This window comes from Emydura macquarii, unplaced genomic scaffold, assembly GCF_026122565.2.
Source record: "Emydura macquarii macquarii isolate MOO-44397 ecotype Brisbane River unplaced genomic scaffold, CSIRO-AGI_Emac_v2 contig_670, whole genome shotgun sequence".
NCBI lineage: Eukaryota > Metazoa > Chordata > Testudines > Chelidae > Emydura > Emydura macquarii.
The window spans coordinates 838,677-857,426 of record NW_027130807.1 but is presented as its reverse complement, the minus strand read 5'-3'; the positions used below and the strand labels follow the sequence as shown (position 1 = coordinate 857,426).

General features: G+C 54.7%; 1 protein-coding gene across 1 annotated transcript in view; it reads right to left on the bottom strand.

Annotated features, from left to right (window-relative positions):
* The window catches only part of SYT7 (synaptotagmin 7), a 151,189-nt gene that overhangs the window by 57,055 nt on the left and 75,384 nt on the right, over positions 1–18,750 (bottom strand). The window contains exons 2-3 of the mRNA XM_067541465.1: positions 17,244–17,347; positions 5,125–5,204 (exon numbers count right to left, since the gene is read on the bottom strand). Coding sequence (XP_067397566.1) covers positions 5,125–5,204; positions 17,244–17,347 — 184 coding nt within the window. The remainder of the gene's footprint in view (positions 1–5,124; positions 5,205–17,243; positions 17,348–18,750) is intronic.

Genomic DNA, 18,750 nt, shown 5'->3' with positions numbered 1-18,750 from the left:
TCAACCCCCCACAAAAAAACCAGAAAGAAGCCAGGTTAGAAGGGAGCGCGGCGATGTCTCCTCCTACAAAAGAAAAGCAACGGCTATAGCGGCATCTGCCTGCCACACACACATACACACCCACGCACACACATGGGGAGGATGGACAGGGGACAAAGGGAGGAAGAGCTGCAGAAAGACGGGAGCAGGCACCTCCAGAAGCTGGTAGGAGAGAGAGAGAGATGGAGTGCAGGTTAAAGGAGAGTCGGCTGGACATGGCGACCTGGTTTATCTCTCCAGGCTCCCTGCTCTGTTCCTGGGGAACAGCTTCAAGCCAGTTCCTGCACTTGCCGCCTCCCAGATACCCTGCCCCTGGATGATGGAAGAACTGCTGGCTCCAAGCATTCAGAAATCGGGAGAAATCAGGCCCCCCCAAACCATGAGACTGACCTAAAAATGATGCGATTTGGGAACGTTAAGGGATCACATTTTCAAGCTTTCTTGGCAATTGTGAGGGCTGGAAACGTACTTTATGTATGAAAAAGGAAGCTGAGATTCTCACAGACTCATGAGCCCAAGAACTGAGGTTGTCAGAAAAACAACACAGCAGCTCAAGACTCACAATATAATCACGAGAGCTGGCAACAGGGCAGTGGAAAACGTAGCCCCGCCAGCACTGAGATAGTGGCAGAATCCACTGCAGTCTTGGGGAACAACTGACTTCTTCTGAGACACTGGAGGTCAGCATGTTGTTGGGTAACGTTTATGTTCCCTAGGGGGAAATGAGCTGGCAGGACTCAACACCCCGATCCCGAGGCATGGGAGGACATGGGATATGGGGGATGGAAAGATTCTAAGAACATTTGATAATGCTGGGAGTCAAGCTAGGGTGATGGTCTACCAGGATCTCCCACGTTGGCCTCTGTGGGATACTGGGCCAGGACTATCTTTAGACTGGCTCAGCCATCACCTTGAGATTTGCTAGATATCCCAGCTGGAGAGGGCAGACAGCAAAGGGACCTGGGGAGCAACTTGAGAGACACACAGGAATAATATTTGTAATCAGACATTAAAAACCTGAGAGGGATGGCAGATGATTCCTGCAGAGGGTTTTTATTCCCCGTCTTCCAGCTAGATAGGCATTTTCCATCACCAGGACTCATCTTAATACAGCAGAGGTGGAGAACCAGAATTAATAAAATTCTGCTCCAGATGTGGGGCTCCTCCCTGATCAAGAGCTACTGACAACCTATCCAGATGTGCAAACCCCTTCCCTGAAGAATCCAGAGCTACTGACACCTTGCTTCAGATATGCAACCAGTATCCGGAGCTACTGAAATCCTGCTCCAGATGTGTAGCTCCTCCCTGAAGGATCCAGGACGGATGACACCCTTCTCCAGATGTGAGACCCCTCCCTGAAGGATCCAGAGCTACTGACACCCTGCTCCAGATTTGAGACCCTCCTCTCCTAGAAAACCTATACCACGGGTAATCTTCTTGCACTGATCAATTGGTCCCAGCCTGCGGGACATGGTCTGTCCCCACTTGGCTGTGCAGAGGGAGCAAGGGAGCGTGATTCAGCACAGGCCAGGCAGGCACTGCAACTGCCTGGCTGTACATCTCCTCAGACTCTAAATAGGTCACTTCATACCACGGACAGATCAGATAAAAACTGCATCTAACCATCGCCTCCTGACTTCAGAGAGCCGCCAATGGCTTCCTGGTGCTCGACCTGGAGCACATGAGATCCGACAAGCTGCACCTTTGAAGTCAAGTGGTACTGCGGCAAATTCGTCAGAGACTTCAAAGGCCCCCCGGCAGCCTGCACTCAGCCCCAGCTCCCCTCATTAATTCCTCCAGTCCTCCTGCGGTTCTGGCACGAAACGGCCTCTCCAAACACACAGAGTGAGATGAAAGGCCTAAGAGAGGGGGCCGCGCATGCCCCATGAGCCACTGCCTTTCACCTCAGAGAGCAAGGCTCACTCACAACCTGGCAGAGATAAGGGGGAGGGGGAGAGAGAAAGAGGAGGGGAGGGAAGGAAGGGAAAAGAGGGAGATGGGGAAAGAAAGAGAGAAGAGAGGGTGGAGGAGAGAGGGAGAGACAAAGCCTCTCTGATTTGCAGCTCTCGCCCTCAGCATGGGCCAGCTGTTTGGGCATCGGAGGCCGAGCTGTCTGGAGAGGTCTCTCTTGTCACTGGTGCCGAGAGACTTGGGAGGCTTCTGGGAAGTGGCAGCTTTCGAGTCTCGAGGAGAGAGTCTTGAGCGGGTGGAGCACCCCTTGGGGGTGGGCAGAGCCTCCCAGAGAAAAAGGGTGGACAGGGCGAGTGTCTGGGGTGGAGGATGGAGTGTCCCAGGCTAGCTGAAGCTCTTTGTCCCCTGAGTGACTCCTCTCTTCGGAGGACAGCCCGGACACCACTCCTCTGTGACTCACCACGGACCTCATCTGTCATAACTTCAGTCATCATTGGGAGCAGTGACAGCAACCAGGCCTGGAGCACGCAAAGGGGCCACCACAGGGGCACTGTGTGAAGGGGGCATGTTGCTCAGGGTATCCTGGCCCACATGAGGACAGGTGCTGCCACCTTTGGGCTTATGCTAGGAAAGACCCCATGCACCCAGGGACCCTGTGCACACACACTTGATCCACCAGCCAGAGTGCCACAATAACAGCACCACTAGCCGGCCCATGGAGGGGCAGCCGCACGGCAGATGGGGAAAGCCTGGCAAGATGTAATCTCCATAAGGCACCACATAGGCTTGGGGGGAGGAGGAAGCAGCCACAGGCCCACCTGCAGTGGCCGCTCCTCAGGAAGGCAGTGGAAGCCGACAGAGACTCATCCTGGAAGGCCAACAGAAGTGACAATGGCCCTCGCCAGGCTGAAGTGCCTCAATCATTTACCCATCCCTCCTCCGAGGACTGCCCCCTCCCTGGTGAGCAGCAAAGGCCACAGAGACGGGGACGCCAGGTTTCCAGGGCAGTGGGGGAACAGGCAGAGTGCTGACCGATATCACTGGCCTGGCGCGGGTGGGTATGAGCCACCTGAGGCCCAGTCACAATCATGGGGCCCAGTTCCCCTGAGGGTTCATCTTACTGCACCGGTGGGCATTGCATGACACTGCAGCATCCCAGTCCCATCTCTAGCCCTTCACACCATTTCTCCACCCAAGTACATATGTCCTAGGAGCCTTCCTGACTGTGCAGCCCAGTCACACCTTATGGCCCTCGGCCCCATGTCCTCTGTACAGTGGGTGTGGGGACTGCCACATAGGAAGGCGGGTGCCTCTGTCTTCTGATGCTGCATTGTCCTCTGAACAAAGAGAAGCCGGTGAGCAGCCCAGTCAGGCTCGGCTCTGAGAAAGGCCCTTGGCTCCTGCCTTTGGCCCATATCCCCCCCACAGCCTCTGCCCAGAGCGCACCATGGGGTTACAGCACTCGGGATGGGAGTGGGGAGAGACATCATGGGCACAGCCGAGTGAACTGCAGTGCCCCCCTCTTGGTGTGAGACAGAGAGAATCTGAGGTGTCCTCCTCACTCTGTGGGGCACAGGGGACCCTGAGATGTCTCCTCCTCCCCCTATGGGGCAGAGGGGACTCCGAGGCATCTCCCCCTCCCTCTACGGGACATAAAGGACCCTGAGACGTCTCCCCCTCCCTCTATGGGGCAGAGGGGACCCTGAAATGTCTCTCCTCCCTTTATGGAGCAGAGGGCACTTTTGGGTGCTCAGATGTGAATAGAGAAGGATAAGTCTCATTGTGGTTGGCCCAAGCCAAGCAGGCTTCTGCAGAAGGAGGTGCCCAGTGAGGCAGGTGGGGTGGGCATGGGAGTTCAGAGTCCATTGGTTTCCCCAGTGGGCGCCATTGTGTGGAGCAGCTAGGATCCCTGCCACCCCACAGGCCCTGGCCGCCCTTTGGAGAGTGTGGGCCATGCAGGAAGAAGGAAGAGCCAGGGGAACTAGCTGCAGCAGGACCTGGGGCTTTTATAGCAGACCCCGGCTGGCAATGAGCTGCCTGCATTATGGCCTAATGGCCTCTCCACGCCCTGGCACCATGGCAACGAGCCTGGCATTGGGGAGCCGAGGCCCTGGGTTTGCCTGCCCTGAGGAGAAAAGTTCCGAGTGCTCGCAGCCCTGGGGATGTCCCGTGGGCTCCCGGGAGGTAGCTGCCTGCTGCCTGGGGTGGGGCAAGGAGACATGAAGCCTGGATCTGGCTTTGGCAGGCTCTGTTTCTCCACAGGGCTGGCGAGCGGGGGCAGCACTGAGATGTTTAGACTGGGTATCGAGTGGGAGAGGCAGGGGAAAGCTGTTTGTAGATCATAGGTGGGTGCACACGAGGCAGTGGGATAGTCTGGAGTTGGTGTCTGATTGGTGTGGGGGGGCTGTGTGTGTTAGGGAGGTGTCTGAGTGAGGGGAGGAGGCAGCTGTGTGTCTTTGGGGAGGTATATGTGCTGAGGGTGATGTGTCTGCATGAGGAGATGGGTGATAAAGTTTGGGGATGCAGTGGTGGGCTGGTTTGTGGGATTGTTTGGGAGTGGGGCTATCAGACGTATTTTGGAGTGCAGAGGTGTGCAGAGTCTCTGGGCGTGGGAGTATCTAAGGGTGCACAAGTGTGGGGGGAGGTGGGATGGGGGAATTTGGGGACACAGGAGTGTGGGCAATGGTCTGGGGAGAGTGTTGGGGTGCAGAGGCAGGGGGATGCTTGAGAGCATCATGGTGTAGGGATGTTCAGAGTTGCTGGGTCTATGGATGTGTTTGTGGTGGTCGAGGGGGCATGGGATGTGTGGGTGTTGCTGGGGTTTTAAGGCTGTGTGAGGGTGGGGTGTACAGGGTGCAGTGTGTGGGATGTGCGGGTGTTGGTGGACTGTCATGGCTGTGTGGGAGCAGGGTGTGTGGGGCGCAGTGTGTGTGGATGTGCGGGTGTTGGTGGACTGTCATGGCTGTGTGGGAGCAGGGTGTGTGGGCGCTGTGTGTGTGGATGTGCGGGTGTTGGTGGACTGTCATGGCTGTGTGGGAGCAGGGTGTGTGGGCGCTGTGTGTGGGGATGTGCGGGTGTTTGGGGCTCAGGAGTTCCCAGCTTCTCGGAAGCTGCCTGGAGCAGAAACCACGCCTCAGACTTTCATCTCTTCCCACGCTGTCCCATGGCACCTACTTGATGGTTTTCTTTTCGCTGCGCCCTCGGCTGGAATCCGGGGTCCCCACCGCCTCCAGGGAATTTTTATAACGTTTACCCTATGGGAAAAGAGGGAAGATACATCAGGAGAAGTGGGGGCAGGCTCCGCCTGAGGCGAGCATGACAGCAGAAGATACCCTGGGCTGCCTGATGACTTCACTACCATGACACTGCCCATCCCTGCCCAGGGGCACACATACAGCCCCACAGGGGGCTTCAGAAACCTGCCCTCTACATGCAGGTCACCAATGGTAGGGTCAGTGGGAACAGAGTGAGGCCAGTGCTGAGCATTCTGGGAAATCCCACTTTTTGCGCCTCCCAGCCAAGGCTGTCCTGCATATGGAAGAAGTGACACGGCACACGGTTTAAACAGGTCAGGTAGGGAAGATCCTGCTTCACAGGCATGATCAGTAGCAAAAACCCATGAGAGGAATACCAGGACAATACCAAGCAACACTTATTCTCCCCTTAGCTCCTGCGTTTTGGGCACACATTCTGAGACACCGTGAAAGGCTCTGATTTTCAGCAATGCAGAGTATCTGCCCTCTGAATAGCAACCCTGTTGGTGGTGTCTCAGGCTGGGGCCTCTCGATACTGCTGTCATATGCAGAGTGAGGAGCAAAGAACTTTCGGACTGAATTTCTGGACACACGCTCGCTTGTGCTAAAACCTGTGAATCATCTGGATTTGTTCATTTTTTTCAAGGCCTGTGTGGCCACCATGACCCCCAGGTATCAGAGGTAATCAAACCCAGAGTTTTTATTAGCTGCAGATCAGTTTTCTCTCTATCCATCCAGCTCCAATTGTGATTATGATATAAACACTTTCCTGGCTAACATGATGTTGGCCAAGTGACTTTCCCAAGGTCCCACAGGGAATCTGTGGTAGAACCAAGAATTGAACGCAGTGCCTCAAACAGAAGGTGATCCTCTTCCCCACTTGGAGACTCCTATTTTAAAACTTTCATCTAATTGGGGGAAGAAACAAGACCATGTGACTTAAGTGACCAATCTGCCCGAATCATGGCTATTTAATATGACTAATTAATTCTTGAATCAACCAGGGCTTTTCCTGGTGCCATCTATATCAGCCCAGTGTCTGCAGGGTGAAGGGAATGGGTGCAACTGCTGGATTTTGGGGGATGCTTGTTGTATGAGGCCATGATTAAGTCTCATGTCCTGGATTGTCAGGGACATTTTGGGCTGACCTAGTTTTTGCTCTTTTGTGGCTTCCAGTTTGTTATTCATTGAAGCTGACCTCCTTCTGGTTTTGCTTGGAAAAAAATCTGAAATTGGTCAAATTCTCAACGTTTCTGATGTGTTTCCCTAGACATCAGAAACAGTCAGAAAGCATCATGGGAAAGGCATATCCCAGAATGCTCCTTGTTTGGCCATCACACCAGAGCCCTTCCAAGGAGCCAGTCTGGTGATCTGTGCCCCCATACCACCGCTTCTGCTTAAAGAATGCAAGACAAAGCCAGTCTCCAAGCACTGCCTTCCTCCCTGCTGCCCCATCACATCCACAGCAGGGGAGGAACAGGCAATTTTAGGATTAATTGAACTTTAATTAATTAAGCTCACAATAAAAAAAAAATACCCATGTCACAAGATAATGAAGTGTGCATTTGTTCCTAATTGGGGCTTGATAATAAGGCCACTTGGTAGTGATTTCCGATGGCAGGTTCAATGTGCTGCATGATTCCAGGGCAGACAAGAGCACAATTAATGTTGATTAGCAAACAATTAGTGGATGATGCCATCCCACACAGGTGCAGGGAAAGGGCCCTTCCTCACAGCTCTTGGGGGGAACCCAACTGAGCAAAGTGAGAGGTCGCCAGGGGCACCTTTAACCCAGTGAGTTTCAGCTGCATGAAATGTGCCAGGGGGACAAAAGAGAGCAGCAAACATACTGGGTGCTCTGCATCCAACAGGTGCTCTGGATGGAGGGGTGGATTGGGAAGGATGGGAGAAAACAGGATAGCAGCAGGGGGTGTGTGAGTGAGGGGAGGAAGGGAGCTGGCTTGAGGGACACAGATAGAGCAGGATAAGGCAGGGGCATATGAGGGGCTGGAGGGAATTTGTATCTAGGTCAAGGGGGGGCGAACAGCAGAAGAGAATTCGGATGTGAATCAGGGCGGGATGATAGAGAGGGCATAGCAGCTGGTGTGTGTGTGTCTGAGGGAATTTGGGTCTGGACCAAGGGTGGGGGTAACAGGGCAGGATAATGCTGGTGTGTTTGTGTGCAGGGGTGTCAGACAGCAATTTGGATCTGGAAAGAAGGTCTGGCTTGAGGAGACGAGAGAGTTGAAGAATGACAAGTCTAATCAGAGTGGGGTGGGATTCCCTGGACTGGGAGGGGTAGCTAGCAGTGTGAAATATGGATTTATACTGACCACCCTTCTCCACAATGTCCCTGCGAGCGCTCAGGGCAGCCACACACAAACATTGCTCACTAACATCAGCTGCTGTGCCGTTAGATGTGGGTAATCTGCCCACAAATTAAGAAAAGGCCTGAGGAGAATCACAAGTAGTCTGTTAATTACCATGAGAAATGCTGCCCACAGGGGAAAGGGACTCATTATGGAATCAAGGCAGTGCAGCAGCTCCATAGCTAGGCTGTGGTTTGCTTTGTATCCTAAGCCTCAGTCCTGATCTCCCTTTGAGCCCCTTAGGAACACCTCTTTCTGCTTTTGCCTTCTCCTGTGTGGTCACCTGGCGGAGGAACAATTTCTGGAGGTCACTCAGACAGACGCAAAGGGTGGAAATGGATAAGTTTTTCTCCTGACTTGCTTTGGGAAGGCACCTCCTCAGAAATGGCTTGGGCCAGAAACTCCAAGCGCCCTCCACAAGAACACATGTCCTTGAACCAAGCAGAACATTCCCTAGAAGGTCACGTAGTTAACTTTGGAGCCAGTCACCACAAATGTCTGAACTTTGGAGAACTTTGCCAGAACCCAACTGAACTGATAACCTTTGTCAACGTCAGTCCGACTTCAGCATTTCCCCTGCTCTATGGCTGCTGACAGAGTGTGAGGTCCAGCAAGTGAGCTCCCATCTTTGCTAGAAGCACTCTCTGCGGACTTTGTCACTTTCATCAGCCAACCCGCTTGGGTTTAAGCAGCTCACAAGTCTGCCACACTCCGTCAGCCCAGCCGCTGCAGTTCAACAAGGCTGCAAACGCTCCTGGGAGCATTCCAGGTTAGAGGAGGTTACGGACACTGCTGGAGCAACCTGCAGTGCACAGAAACTGTCCTCTGAACTTCTTGCGTTCCATGAACTTGGGAGCTCCGTTGTTAAAACCATGCAGGTTCCAGAAGGGCACAGATTCTTCCAGAGCAGGCTGCAGTGTCTGCAGGCTCCATTAGCAGAATTGCTCAGGTCTGAAGGGGATAAGGGCTCTGCCAGAATGCCTTCCAGTGAACTCCATTGGTCAAAATATTCCCATCCAAGGAGGTTTCAAGCTCAGCCAGTGGAGTAGTTCTGTCCAGTGCTATGCTGAATAACACGTGCTGTGCCAACTTGACACCACATCTAGAACGATAGCAGACTAGGGGGTAGATCCCGGTTTGTGCCCCTGGGATGGTGCAAAGAGGAACAGAGATTCCTCCGTGGCCCCTGGCTAACATAGCCAGACATTAGCCATCAATGAGCGTAATGCCCATCCCAGAAGGATTAGAAGTGGGGACTTCAAGAGGCAATTTACTGGCTGTTGTTCACACTTGAGAGCTGGGGTGAAGCATGAGTCAGAGGAAAGAGATTTGGGGCGGATGGTACAGTGGATAATTGGTTGCCTTGGTTACAAAGGGATGGGTCTTTGGGGGAAGGTCAAAGAAGATGCATACCCTCTCTCAGCATAACTTTCACTGAATTCGATGGGAGCTGGAGCTGCTGCCAGCTGAATCTGGCCCACATGCCAATCTAGGACAGACATGCACTCTTCCTGAGCTGAGCAAGACACACTGCATTGCTGCCGATAGGCCAGCTGAGAGATTCTTGCTCTGTGAGCTCGGTTATCTCACATCGTGGGCTGGCTTCCCTTTTCTCAGTACAAAACTAGCCCCCTTTCTATCTTAACTCACTTTGCCCTTAACACTTTCCTCTCCCTGCTCCGCCCTTTGCCCATCGCATCTGCTTTTAGATAAGACAGTGGGGACTGGGTAAGGCAACTGTTCAGCTGGAGACAGTCACTGGTGAGCACCTCAGAGGAAAGGATAAGGGGAGAGTGAGTCTGGGTGGGATAATGGCATGGCCATGGTGCCTGGTCAAGGGCAAAAAAGGCTGTGACTTCCCTCCACAGACACTGACAAGCAGGGCGCTGGTGCAGCCCAGCGGGGGGATGAGATGAACCTGAACTGCTGGCCTGCTATCAGTATCTACAGTCACAGCACCCCCTACTGGCCCACAGAAGGTGGCTGCTCACCAGTTCTGACTCCAGATGGCTGGATCTTGTGCTCAGGGCTCAGGATGGGGACACAGAAGGTCTGGATTCAATTCTTTACTCTTCCATAGACCGCCTGTGTGACCATGGCAGCAGGTCACTTCATCTCCCATAGGAGTTATGATCCTAAATAGCTGAGGGTCTGGCCTTGGTGCCCCATCTGTAAACAGGGGTCATGGCACTCGCTAGGTCTGCCTGGTTAATTCAGACTGTAAGCTCTTCAGGCCAGGGGCTGACTCTGTGTCCATGCAGGGCCTGGCACAATGGGCCAGCAAGCTTGGTGGGCAGCTCTAAGAGCTACTAGCACAGAGATAGTAACAAATCTCAGAGCCTGTATCGCTCTGCTGGGCCTACCCTTCCCCCGGACTATGAGGGTCTCCCCTTTGTCCAATTCCCTGCCCCTTTGTTCCACATCCTCCTCCTCCTCAGTCCTTGATTATTTCAGGCCACGTACCGGGCTATGAAAATGGATCTGTATCCCTATGCTGGAGATGAAGCTGTGTCGCTCCTCTCCGCCCTCCTCCTGCATTCTTCGAACCCTCTCTGTTCTCTGAGCCTTTCCTGCCCTGCTGGAGTGATGGAAGAGTCCCCTCTGCCTCTCCCAGGCCAGCAGCATCAGGCCAGCCATGGCAGGGTGCGGCTCGCACAGATGGCGAGGGAGGAGAAGATGAGAGCACCAAGCCTGTCACATCAGACAGCTGGTAGCAGGGAGCTGCCTGGTAGTCACATCAGCCCTGTGCTGGGAGAAGTGGGGGAGCAGCTCACTCCTCCAATGATTCTGCACAGCCTAGTTGGTGCAACAGCACCAGCTGGTCCCTGGCAGGAGTTGGGCAGGTGCTCACCAGTCAGTGCTGGGGAGCACACAGCTGGCTCTGTTGGGAAACTCTAGCTGGGCAAGCCTGCTCCCTGTGTCAGGGATACTGGGCCACACCCTCAGCTGGCATGAATGTGTGCAGATCCAACGACTCCAGGGGCACTACAAGGCCATGCACCAGATGGGGCTCTGGCCCAGTGTGTTATGGGGGCGTGGTGCCCATCTCGCCAATCCCTGGTGCCCTTCTGCCAAAGGGGTGACTGCTCTGCCTGCCAAGGTCTGGGGGCAGCTGGGCAGTGGCAGGCTGACAGGTTCCTGGGGTGGGGTGAACATCTCTGAGGGCAGGAGCCCTGGATCCCCAGGAATGCGGATATTGGCTCAGCCATCCTCACGCCTCCCCTCAGGGCAGCCTTGCGCAATGGCTCCCATTACTACAGCAGACAAGGGGCTTCCCTTTGCTGGCCAGCGGGGCAGGCAGTGCTCCCAGTTCAGGCTTTCCTAAAAGGCATGCTCTACTGCAGCGTGCAGCGTCTCTCTCCCTAGAGGACAGGCGGGACTGGCTGCAGTAGATTGAAAGGGGACTCTTTGTGCAGGCTGCTGGAAGGAGACAGGCCCTGGGATTCTCTCTGGCTCGTCAGAGCATGGGCCAGCTAGCGTCTCCACAGGCTTCTGGCCCGGCCTGCTGACCACCACATAGGCAGGCTACGCAAACCCTTCTGCCCAGCTGCTGCGAGCCGGACAGGAGGAGTCGCCAGCGTGATGCAGATGGCAGTGAGGTGGCGGGATCTTTGCCAAGGATTGCAACGGAGCCCTCCTGTGACTGCCGAGTCTGCCCGCCGCTCCCTGGCACCTGCCCCAGGGCTCACCAAAGTCACAGGGCAAAATGGGAACTGGATTTCCCAGACTCGGCCAGCAGGACAGGAGAAGGGCTCCCCCTCCCCGAGCCTCCTTCCTCCCATTACTCCCAGCCCTTTCCTCAGCGCCTGCAGCTCAGCCCAGTCCTTTCCACACCCGGCCCCTCTTTCAGGAGGCAGAGAAATGACAACCTGTCTCCTGCTCTCAGGCAGTGGGTGGGGGGCTGTGATCTCACTTTTGGGGCATGGAGCAGCCTGAAAGTGTGCTGAATCAGGACAACCACGGCAGCTACTCTACCCCGAGGGGTGTCTGCCAGGCACTCTCTGACTGGGTCAGTCGTCCAGCTGCAGGCTACCGCCAGGCCAGCATGACTCAGAGCAGGCAAAATCAGCCACAGCGAGCACAGGGAGACCTGGCCCAAGTCATTGGAAGATACAGCAACCCTGGGGCGCTGGCTGTTGGGAGAGCTCCTGAGTGCTTTAGGCCCATCCTCTCCCAGCAGAGGGTGCTGTCGGGAGCAGGGCAGGAGCTCTGGCTGTGTGGGAGCTCCCAGCTACTCCAGTGTCCGCCTCTCCCAGCTGAGGGCACCGCAGGAAATGGAACAGGAGTGAGACCAGATGTCAGGCTGGGAAGCATTTGTGCACGGGCCATTGGGTAATGCTGCCGGCTCCTCATCTTCCTTATTCAATTGCCTTAAATGAAACTAGAAGTACATTCAATACAGTTCCTGGGGTCACGGCCCTGGGGTGGGAATGCTGGCGCTGCCTCTGGGAGGGCAGCTGTCCTTGAGACAATCTTGGGATGAAAATATGGGCTGTGCCACAAAACAGGAGGAGGATCCACTGGCCTGTGGTTAGAGTAGCCAGTCAGCCAATGGCTGTGAGGCCCTCACAGCGCCTCTGGTCCCAGCCTCGCTGACAAGCCAGCACTACAGGCGTGAGCGAGCCAGCAGCTGGCTGCAACCAGGCTGGGTGTATTTCAGCTGTGTGTGGCGAGGAGGGGAGAGGGCTTCACCTTCTTGCTTTTGCTTCTAAATTTAGCCCGCCGGAAGAACGGACTTGTTCGTTAGCATTCTGTGCTGCCTGTGCTCCCCTGGCGCACGCATGCCGACCGACTGTGGCGGCTGCCAACTTCCCTCCTCGTCAGCCGACAGGTGGCACATGGCCGCAGCGGCTGCATTAACTCTCTCATTAGCCCCGGAGACGCTGGTGGACCTGCCAGGGCTTTTTCCCTTTAGCCAGACAGGACTTGGGAGTAGGTGAGGCAAGGGAAGGGAGGCAAGGTCAGGTGCTGCTGCTGCTATAATACAGAGATATCCCTGAGCCGGCACAGCTCCTCCTGCATCTCCATTAGAATAGACAGAGGGGTGGCGCTGCCTTGTTCGCTGCCAGCCAGGATATGCTCTCTGGGCACAGGGGGGTGAGGGAGGGCAGTTAGTAGGCTGGCTGCCGGACAGGGGGTAACTATGGTTCCGGAGAGAGAAGTAGATACGTGGGCAGCTGAAGAGATGTCTTGGGAGGGCAAGGGGGCTCACCACGGCATGGATCTTCGGCCTACAGCGGGCTCTGTGACCTTGGGACCTTGGGAGAGGATTCCTCCCTCCGTTCTCAGCGCCCACCCCAGTGACTCTGGATTGGCACTGGTGGGGCACTTAACTGGACCAGCAGTGCTTACCTGGGCAGAACTCGATCACCTTTGAGGGCTCTCACCTGGGTATTGGTCACTGGACGCTTCTGAGGGAGGGAGGGTGTTTGGAGGGGAACAGCAACATCTTCAGGGATGAGGAAGCCATCCTTCACCCCATGGTTCTCGAACCCCCATGAGCCAGCCAACTAGCTACCCCTGCCCTACCCGCTACCCTCAGGCAGCAAGGAGAAGTGGCCCTCAGCAGTGGACAGGGCCGTCCTTCCCCTCACAGCAAGCCCTTGTTTCTCTTGTGTGGCTGGCTGAAGTGTTTTTGAGCTTGGCCTCAGCCCCAGTTACTTCTGAACAGGGAGCTCTTCAATTCATCTCACTTCCTCCCAGGCTGCCTGGTTTATTAATTTGGCTCCTGGCCGCAGGGCTTTACTTATTAATGTGGCAACATCACAGCTTAACTCCCTTGTTTGTCAATGTAAACATCCTCGGCCCTCCTTGACATGCCACATGCTAGCTTCCCCTAGCTACAAATCACAGGAAGCCAAACAGATTAGATCCAGGCAGTGGGGTCTCACTTCCTTTGAAGGAGCGAGATAGTCAGCAGATATAAAATAAGATGGAGCCAGGCTGATACATACAGGATGGGTGAGGCAAGAGAGCTGCCTGTGCGTGTGAAGGCACAGTAACCAGGGAGAGGCTCCTATGAAGGTTCCTCTTGAAATGCGGATGCTGTCTCTTTTTAACACCAGTTTTAAAAAAACGTGCTCTGGCCTTTTAATTGTTACTGGTGCTCTGCTTCTCCCTCTCGGGCCCGGGAAGATGGAAAGGGGAGGGGACGTTATTTCTAGCATGGTGTTTGCTGCTTGGAGAATGAAAAATCAAAAATAGCTGCCTTCTGAGCACCTGACCCACTTTCTGCTCTCAGCCGTGCACAGAGAGGCTTCATTCAGGAAGGAAACAAAACAGAAAGTGCTACTGAATCCTGGACAGGGGAGCACCGTGGGGAATTGGTGCGGGCAGGGGCCGCAGGGCATGGTGGGAAATCTGGGAGGGTAGGGGCTGCAGGGCACAGGGGGAAATCTGGGCAGGCAGGGGTCATAAGGCATGGTAGATGGGCAGGGGCTGTAGGGTGTTGTGGGGAACCAAGGTGGGCAGAGGCTGCAGGGAACCTGCAGGCAGGGGCCCCAGGGCAGTGTGGGGGCACAGGTCCATTCATTAACATTACTAGGGGATACAGCAGCTGTGCTGTGCAGCCTGCCTCCCCCTGTGCTACTCATGCCAACGCAGAGCGACAGCAGAGCAGGAGAGGGGCCAGCTCATCACCACGCATCACCCATATATATATTTATTTTGAAAACTTCCCTTTATGCTGCACAAACATTTTCACCCAAACATTTAATTATCACATCTTCGAAGGAGCAAAATAAAAGCTGCAGCCGCCACCACAGAGCCTCACTCAGCAAACGCCTCTCCTGGCTGCACTACATCACTGTGGGATGAGACTCCTAGGACCCCAGACACCAGCTTGTCCACATGCCAAGGGGCGGACCTCTACTGAACACCCCTGTACACTCCAAATGTCCGCCCTTCCCTCTGTTACTGACACCCCAAGTGGCTCCCTTTACATCTCCCACTGTGCACCCCATGTTACCGCCTTTATGCCTCTGACTGCATACCCCAGTGTCTCTCTCTCGACATCTCATTGTGCATCCCTAATTAAACTCCTCTGCCCACTACCCCTAATTCCTCCTTACGCCTCATGCTGTGTCCTCAGTATTTCCCCCTTTATTCAAATCTCCTGCAGTTTTGTTTACACACAAGAGGGAGCATCTTATCCCCTGCCCTCATACCTGATTTGTTTCTGATCCCCGACATCCCATAAGCTCAATTAGATTTATTTGGCTGCGATTGATTTTCATAACAAGCAACTCCTCTTTCTTTCTGTTGGGGAATGCGAGAGCTCCGAGTAGGAAAGTTACATTTTGTCACTCTGCTGTTTAATTAACAATCTCACTGAATTAATAAATAAAGGATCTTGCTGAGGCTCCAAATAAATAAAACAATTGCTACCCCAATAAAAGAGAAAAATGGAAGAGCTGCTATTTCGTAGACAGGCAAGTGCGTTCTAGAAATGGGACCCAGGAGGCGGAAAATCAGGGCTTGATGGTTTCCAGTTTCAAGTGACATAAAGAGCAGCGTTAGTGCGTGTCCTAATGAAACATCTTATTCCCTGAGATTAAACTTTGTTAAAACAGAATTAAGGCTAAGAATGGAGTGTCCTTTAAAATAACATTAGGGGAAGTACATGATTAAGTTTCCAACAATCACCTTAACTCTGCCTCAGGATCCCTGTCCATCCTCCACCAGCGAGTTTAGCAGCTGTCCCATGGGTAAAAATTCCAACCTGACAGACTGCAGTTGTGTGATTATCCGAATAGCACACCCAATCTCACCTACTGCTCTGTATAGGGGCAGGCGAGCTCTGAGCTGGTGAGAGCCCTGACTCCATCAGAAAGGCGACACATAGCTGCTGGCCAGTTGCCGGTGCCACGTCAGACTTTGCAGGACTCAGAGGGTGGCTGGGTGTGATCTGTATCTATGTGAGGGATTGGGTGGGGTGGAGGGGAAGGCAGGTGCTGGATGAGGTGTGAGTAGGCTGCATAGCCAGGAGTACCTGCCCCAGTGCCCCCTCTATGGGGAGAGGAGAAGAGGGTGGGGTGAGGTACCCAGGGATCTACAACCAGCATGGGAGGGGTGGGGGGTGTAGGGTAGATCTGGAATACAGGGGGCAGCTGGAAACTCTGACCCCTCCAGGAAGTGGGGAAACCACATGGGCCTCTCCAGCCATTCTGGGTGAGGGTGGGTGTAGTCTTTGGGATGCATAGTGACCAAAGCCTTTATGCACTAGAGCATAAGGCTAGGCTGGGCCCTGGGGAGCCTGGGTTGCACCCAGCCAGCGTCTTCTCCTGCTCACTTGTGTGCCTGGTGGGGAACTCCCCATCCCCATGCATGCTGGCCTTGTGAAGGACGGGTGAGTGTGGTGCAGGATTCGGAGAAGGCCTGACCTTCAGGCTTCGCCATTTCCTTTGATCTCGACTGCTTTCCCTGCCTTTAAAGGAAAACCTAGTGGGGCAAAGTGGGACCTGAGAGGGGCCAGTGCTGGTCCCTGCTCAGTGCTCTGACCCTTCCGACCTCCCTCAGGCAGGGGGACTGTAGGTTTCCCTGCCACTGGCCTCTCTGCAGAGGTGTGTGCATGTGAAGATGCTCACTCACAGCACTGGGAACATGTCTGTGCCAGCTAAGGTGGGGTCAGGAAAGCATCTCTTCCCACCCCCATGCTCCCACGTGCATTCCAGGAAGAAGGACTGGCCTTCCTCTGAAGAATTCAGGTACAGCTGGGAGAAGGACCTTGCTAGACCCATGGCTAGATGCAGGGTGGAAAGAGGGACAGAGAGAGAGAAATGTAAAGAAAAGAAACTGCCGGATGTCGTACCCGGTGGAGCCAGCCCACCGATGTCAGTGACAGCTCCTCACTGTCACCCGGGCTTCTAGCAGTGAGATCCCTCCCTTGGTGCGAACGAGGAGCCTGGGCTGTGAAAGCCAACCCAGTGCAAGGCCTGCCTCCTGAGGGACACAGACGGCACCGTGTCCTATGGGGAGCAGGGGCTGGAAGCTCTGCATTTGGGCTGCCCTGTTTTCTGTGGGGACCAAGGGGCCGTCAGCTACTGTGTGTTTAGGGCTGCCCCCTGATCTGTAGGAAGCAGGAGCCTGCTGGCTGTACTATATTCTAAAGCCACCCTTTGGTTCAGAGGTGAAGGATGCTGCAGTAGCTGAAGTTGGGGCTTGGGGGCACCATTACCCTTTGGTCAGCATGAGTGGAGGGGGGTCTCTGGGGAGGGTCCCTCCACCCTTGTGCTCTGGTGAGGGGCTGAGTTCGGGTCCTACCATTACAGGTGGGGAATCGCCAGGGACTGTGGAGTCTCCGCTCTGGGGCATGGCGGACCCCGTTCAGGAGAAGCTCTGCTGTTAAACTAGCGGCTTTGCTGGACCCTGTTCCTCTCTGGCTCAGCTGCAGTTCTGGACTGCTGCTCCTCTCTCTCCTTGCTGCCCTGGCTCGGATGCTGTTGCCGCATCTGGGCTGGTCTCCCCACCCTGCAGCTCATGCTGCTCTCATTTCTCAGGGTCACGCACGGCGCTGTTGCAGCACCAGTTGCCCATGCCACACCCCAAGTGGCATAATTAAGTTCCCGCGGTTACCCTTCCCCCGCCTGGGGCAGCCTTGCCCACCAGCTGTTCCTATCCGAGACAACCCTGGGGCAGCCGGGCCCCCCGCCCACCGAGTCACGGCACTTACCAGTTTGCGCTGGCACCACTGGCAGACCCCGCACAGGACGATGGTGAAGCTAAGGCTGATGGTGATGATGGCTGAGACCAGGAGGACATCGCGGGAGGGCACCCCTGGTGAGAGGAAACCACAAGGTCAGGCCTCTTGGCAAGTGGGAGAGCCAGCAAAAAAGGGTTGGCAGGGGAGAGAGGGACACAAAGCTCCTGCTGGTCTGTTTTGTCTTGAGCCGACCCCCGCCAGCCTAGCCCCTACAGGACCATCCCCAGGCACAGATGCTGGGGAAAGCTCAGCCTTCGGGGCAGAAGGACAGACAGCACGGGCAGAGCTCTGAGGAGGGCAACAGCCACGTGGTTGGTCAGACAGAGATGGGACAGGTCACCTGCCACGCACGAGAGCACATGGACCCACCCGCACCTTGGAGCACTTGAGCTTATGTTCCAGTAGGGTGCCCCTTCCACTCTGACACCTGATGGCGACAGATACCATTGGGGCCACCCCACTGCGGCCTCAAAGGTACGACACCAAACACCTCCCCAGTCATGTATCCAGATGCAGGGTGCTGTGCAGGATGCCCGGCAGTGAGAGCCGCCCATCCTTGCCCAGGCACGGCGCCATGGGGAATACCCAGCAATGAGAACTAGCCCATTCTCGCCCAGATAGGGTGCATTCTGTATATCAGCACCATCTGCTCACACTTAGTGCATTAGGGCAGCGCCTGCATTCCAATCCACATCAGGCTCCAATTGTGCTGGGCACTCTAAAGACATTTATTGAGAACAGCCCCAGCCCAGAGAGTTTACCATCTTGGTTACACACATCCAAATACAGTACAACAGACGACGTAAGGTGTTAGGCCAAACCAGGGCCCTGTTTGAACATGGACACAGTGTACTGAGTCACACCCACACTTTTCACATGACATTGTGGCAAGATACATAGAATCTCCTCCCTGAATTCGGCATACTGAGTATATCATGGTGCAGTGGGATAGCCCATCTCCAAGCCAGAAACCGCGCATTGCATACAAGGCATCATGGTGAGACTGCACTTCATCATTTGATCTGTGTGTTTTTATAAAATGTGCCTTCTGCAGCTCAGCAGGCAGGGCCAGGGATGTGGCTGACAAAATACAATAGGGGCAGATCATCCCTGGGCAGCTGAAATGTCTTGCCTCTCCAATCTACTAGAATGCTCTGGAGGAGTCAATTGACTAACGCAGAGATTCTTGGCCTGACAGTCGCCTCCCCCCGGGGAGGTGCGGGGGTGTGTCATCAATTGGTGACACAAGGTGTTGTAGTCAACCTGCCCTTCCTATATTTCTAAAGAGGAGGAGGGCGCTGGCTAGATAGAAGGAGAGGGTGGAATGGGTTGAGAACAACTGAACTAGTATATAAGGGAGGCATGGTTGATGGGCTTTCAAAAGAGTTCTGATCAAGCGCATCAGGAGATGTTGTAAAGAAATTAAGTCATCACAGGGTGAGAGGTAAACTTCTGCCCTGGATTAGAAAGACTGAAA